This window comes from Nestor notabilis, unplaced genomic scaffold, assembly GCF_000696875.1.
Source record: "Nestor notabilis isolate BGI_N333 unplaced genomic scaffold, ASM69687v1 scaffold13418, whole genome shotgun sequence".
In the NCBI taxonomy this organism is placed as follows: domain Eukaryota; kingdom Metazoa; phylum Chordata; class Aves; order Psittaciformes; family Psittacidae; genus Nestor; species Nestor notabilis.
Genome location: NW_009939679.1, coordinates 45,592 through 50,014, shown reverse-complemented (window position 1 = coordinate 50,014; position 4,423 = coordinate 45,592). Strand labels below are relative to the sequence as shown.

Below are 4,423 nucleotides of genomic sequence, written 5' to 3'. Positions count from 1 at the left end.
CCCTATAAAGGTGTTTAGTTTTATTACCATATATCGTCCTAGTCTCTGACAGTCTCGATGTACTTCACAGCAAGAGTTTCAAGTTTGTTTGCAAAAGTGAGAAGCTTCAGCCATTCTGATTCTGTGATTCCATAACTAATATATTAGTGCATTGAGCAGAAAGAGATAAAGGCTGCTTCATTCCTTCACACAGAAAGATGTGTGGTGACATGGAAACATGGACAGCTAATACTTAATGAGTTTATATTGGTTTGTGATGTCAGATCCTGTGCATGGACTACTTCATGATTATTACCTTTGAGGATATATTGGTTGTGATTTAATTGTCACATAAGCAGAAACACAGGTAATGTTTCTGGACATGTTGGATGATGACTGAACATTTGATAGAGCACATTTTGAAGGAATTGTTAGGGTTATTCTTTTTATATAAAAATAGAAGCAAACAAGACTGAGCTGTCATGTTATGAGGCTTAACTAAAAAGAAACTTGAAGAGTGCAACTTAAGTGCAATTGTAGCAGTACAGGTGAACTGCATGTCAAAATTGCATGAAACAAAGGAATACGTGGAAAACATTTAAACGTACTTGAAGATACAAGAAAGCTTTATGAATCATTTTATCAAGTTTATTTAAAGAAAACTACTTACATAACTGCGTTAACTTTTTAAGAAATATAATTCTAGATGGGTGAGTTGAGTAAATTGAAATGTCTGTGATTTATCGTTATTCTGAAAAGAGCCTTGAAATGTTGCACAGAAATCTGAAATAGAAGCAGAAGTAATATTATCGGCGTAATAGTAGTAGCAATGATAATGCCGGCAGTGGATAATGTACAAGTGACAGATAAGCTAGAAGTAGTTTTTATCAGTACTATTACTTCTGGATATGTGAGGAGCATCAATCTGAAGCCTGTATGTTTTCACATTGTTTCATATTAAATGATATATCCATTAATGACATGTAGAAGTACATAAATTGTGAACAATGATACGATTTTCATATTATTGTAGCTAGGAATTTTCATAAATACAGTGGCTCTTAAATCAGAAGTATAGATAGGTGTGAATAACTTAGGAATTTGGTTGGGCAAGTATGAGGTGAGAATTAATGCAAAGAATAAGATAATAGATGTAGGAAGGAATATTCCAGACAGACATAAGCCAGGAAATTCTTCCCTACAATATAATTATGAATAAAACACCTTCCACATCATTCTCTTGATAAGAAACTGAAGATACTGGTAAGAAACTTTAAATTCAGACCCATAGAAGGCAAAGACTGGTTTGATTTTGAAGTTCATATATTGGTATATAGTTGAAGTTCTGTGTTAAAATCTTGCTGCAAGCTTCATAGGATTGCTGTCTAGCTGAGCAGGTCCAGAAGTTGTCATGCTGTGTAGTTATGGTCAACCTTGGTTAAAAGACTTGGTTAAAGTCTAGCTGAAGCAAATTTTAAGAAAAGTAAGGTCAGCATGTTGATTGGGACTCAGACAACTTAAAAATGCAAGAGCTCAGTGCATTTTCAAATGTTACATTCTCACTGTGTTTACAAGAAAAAATAAAGTGCTGCTGCCTTAGGTAATTGAAAGAGAAAATATGTTTTGGAAAACTTTTTTCTAGCAGTTTTTAAAAGGTAATGTTAAGTTGCCTGTGAGTTTTCTTCTTGTGGTGTTAGGATAAAAAGCCTGGTCTCACACTCTCTTGTGCTGCCTATTGTGACAAGTGCTAACAGTTTAATTAATCTTCACAATTGTAAATACAATTATGTAAGTACATAGTTGTATTTGTACAAATAACTATTTATTTGTAGGTGGGATAGCTAACACTTCAGTTATAGTGAAGAGCTGGAAGTAATTTTCAGGATGTCAGGAAAACTTTAGCTGTTAAACATGGTACTTTTGAGTTACTCTGGTTACTTCTTCTGTAAAATGATACTTGCATCAAGTAGATTATTGTGTTAGAGTAATAACTGCGTAGTAAGTCAGCTGCACTGCTCTCTTCCATTCAAGACCTACATTCCAGCCCATTCAGTTCCATATACTGGACACAGGGAAAAAGATTTATTCTTGGTTGATTCTGCTAGTAGAGGTCCTGAATCTGTTGCTTAGGCCAGCATATACTGCTGTTGTTAATATTCCACATCTTTTTTCAGGACAAAGAAGGAGTGGAGGGTGTATCTGTGGGAGCCATTCTTTCTGACTACCAGAGAGTCCGAGTTGAAGATGTGTAAGAGAATATTAACCCTTATTAATATACACATTCTGGAAAATGGTTTACTTTCTTGATTGTTTTCTAACTCAAATTCTGGAGCAGAGACAGTTGCTTTATCTCTCATGTCCTGTGATACCTAATTTATTCAATTTGTTAATCTAAGTATCTTCCCCCTTACCCTCATGGAACCATGTACTCATTACTAAAAATCCAGTAGAGACTATACTGGATTTTTTGATTGCTACTCAGGTCTCGTAATGGACCTATTGAAAATACTTAGAGTTTTCATATGAAAATAGTAGAATATATTCAGATCTCCAATTTCAACAATTCAGTTGAAATCTCAATTGAGTAAGAAAGCTTACTCAATTCCAGTGTTGCAGTCAAGTACCTCTGTTTTTTGACAGAATGTTAACATACAGGAACATCCTGTGACTTATCAGGAGTTAAATGTAAGAAAATCCTTGTATGCGTATCTTCCCTTACTTCGTTAAAATCTAAAGTATGTTGTCATTAATCAGGAGCTTTCATTTGTTATTTCTGCTGTGCACATTCTCTAAGTGTAGATGGATTGTGGTACTTTTAAGTGTCTTAATTTAAGAAAAGGATTATGTGATGGGAACTGTGTGTGTTATATATGCCTAGATTTGATTTGCGTCTTGAAAAAAGTTTTCAATATGTACGTCTGATGAAATACAAAACCATCTTGTGTTAAAAATTAATTATAATTTCATGAGTTCATTAGTTGATGATAAAAGTAAATATATGGAATCCTTCATGAACTGTAAGAATGGTGAAATTAATGCTGTGCCAACTTGACTCACATCAGCAGGTTACACAGCATGGGTGTTTTCTTTGTGCACTTTACATAGGTAAATTGCAGTCTGAAATAGATCCCTTCTTCTTTTGCCTTACACTTTAACATCTAATGACTGTCTGATTATGTTACTAGGTATTTTAGAAACTACTGCTTTTGCTGATTGTGAGTTTCAGATCTTTTACCACAGTCAGAAGATTGACAGGACATCACAGTATTTCAAAGAGACTTGATTAATTCCAATGTCACTCAGTGGTTAAAAAAATTTTAGTTTGAACTGTAGGTTTACCCCTTGCAATAAAGTTGTTTCACATAAACCATCCCAGTTACTTGTATTCAACTAATTTGTTAAAGTTAGGCACCTAAATGAACTACTTAACATTCAGAGTTGATAAAAATTTGCGTTAATTTCACAATTCAGTGCTTTGTTAAAGTATATGGAAGTTATAACAAAACGAATCAGATTATGTGGGTGCTAACTATGGATTTACATGTCATCTTTAAACATCCATCTAACATACAGGAGAAAGCCCGTATGTTGATAAACATGCTAATTGACAAATAAATGTAATTTTTGAGTGCTCTGTGCCAGTCCCATATTTAAAAGTTTTTCAGGAACTAGGTATTACATATTTTATCATAAATTGATAGTACTTGTCAATTTACAGGAGCATTACCTATCAATAGTGATTCTCTAATTTGATAAACCATCAAATGCTGCATATCAGATGCTGTCTAAATATGATACGTATCAAAATAATTAAATTTACATTAACAAGTTGTTAATTTCTATCAAAAGCTGTACATTTGCTGAATAATTCTTTTCCTTGGTTGTTGATCCAAATCACAGGTTTGTTGAGTGTAACAAATTCAGCATATTGGACTAGTGACATGCACCACATTTATCACTTTGCCTTAGCTGTGTTCATGAAAAGTAATCACTTCCAAAGATATTAAGTGATTTGCATCCCTAAAGGTTTTCCAATGGTTTTACTTATGTTCCCATGCAAATCTGTTTACACTAGTGAGTTACATCTTACTTAAATTATCTATTATCTACTTAATTTATCTATCTTACTTAGATAAATTATAGTTAGAACATTTTTTTTCTTATATTTGACTTAATGTATATACCAAAACCTATCAATAGTATTGTAATTGAAATTGTAGAAGAAAAATTATCTAAAGGTAGGAAATGAGAGAAATTATTTTGCTTTAATTTCATATGAATCGTGCTGTGTAAAAGCATAATGCTTGGCTTTATCCATTTTATTGTTTGTTTTTAAGTTGCAGAAGGCTTAATCTTCAGCCTTTAGCTTACCTTTGGCGCCAGAACCAGGAAACACTGCTTAAAGAAATGATATCATCTAACATTCAAGCCATAATCATAAAAG

At 33.1% G+C, this 4,423-nt stretch overlaps 1 protein-coding gene across 1 annotated transcript in view; it reads left to right on the top strand.

The window, feature by feature from the left end:
* The window catches only part of DPH6 (diphthamine biosynthesis 6), a gene marked incomplete at its 3' end in the record, with an annotated part of 83,773 nt that overhangs the window by 35,609 nt on the left and 43,741 nt on the right, over nt 1-4,423 (top strand). Inside the window, exons 3-4 of the mRNA XM_010019982.1 lie at nt 2,154-2,227; nt 4,317-4,407. Coding sequence (XP_010018284.1) covers nt 2,154-2,227; nt 4,317-4,407 — 165 coding nt within the window. The remainder of the gene's footprint in view (nt 1-2,153; nt 2,228-4,316; nt 4,408-4,423) is intronic.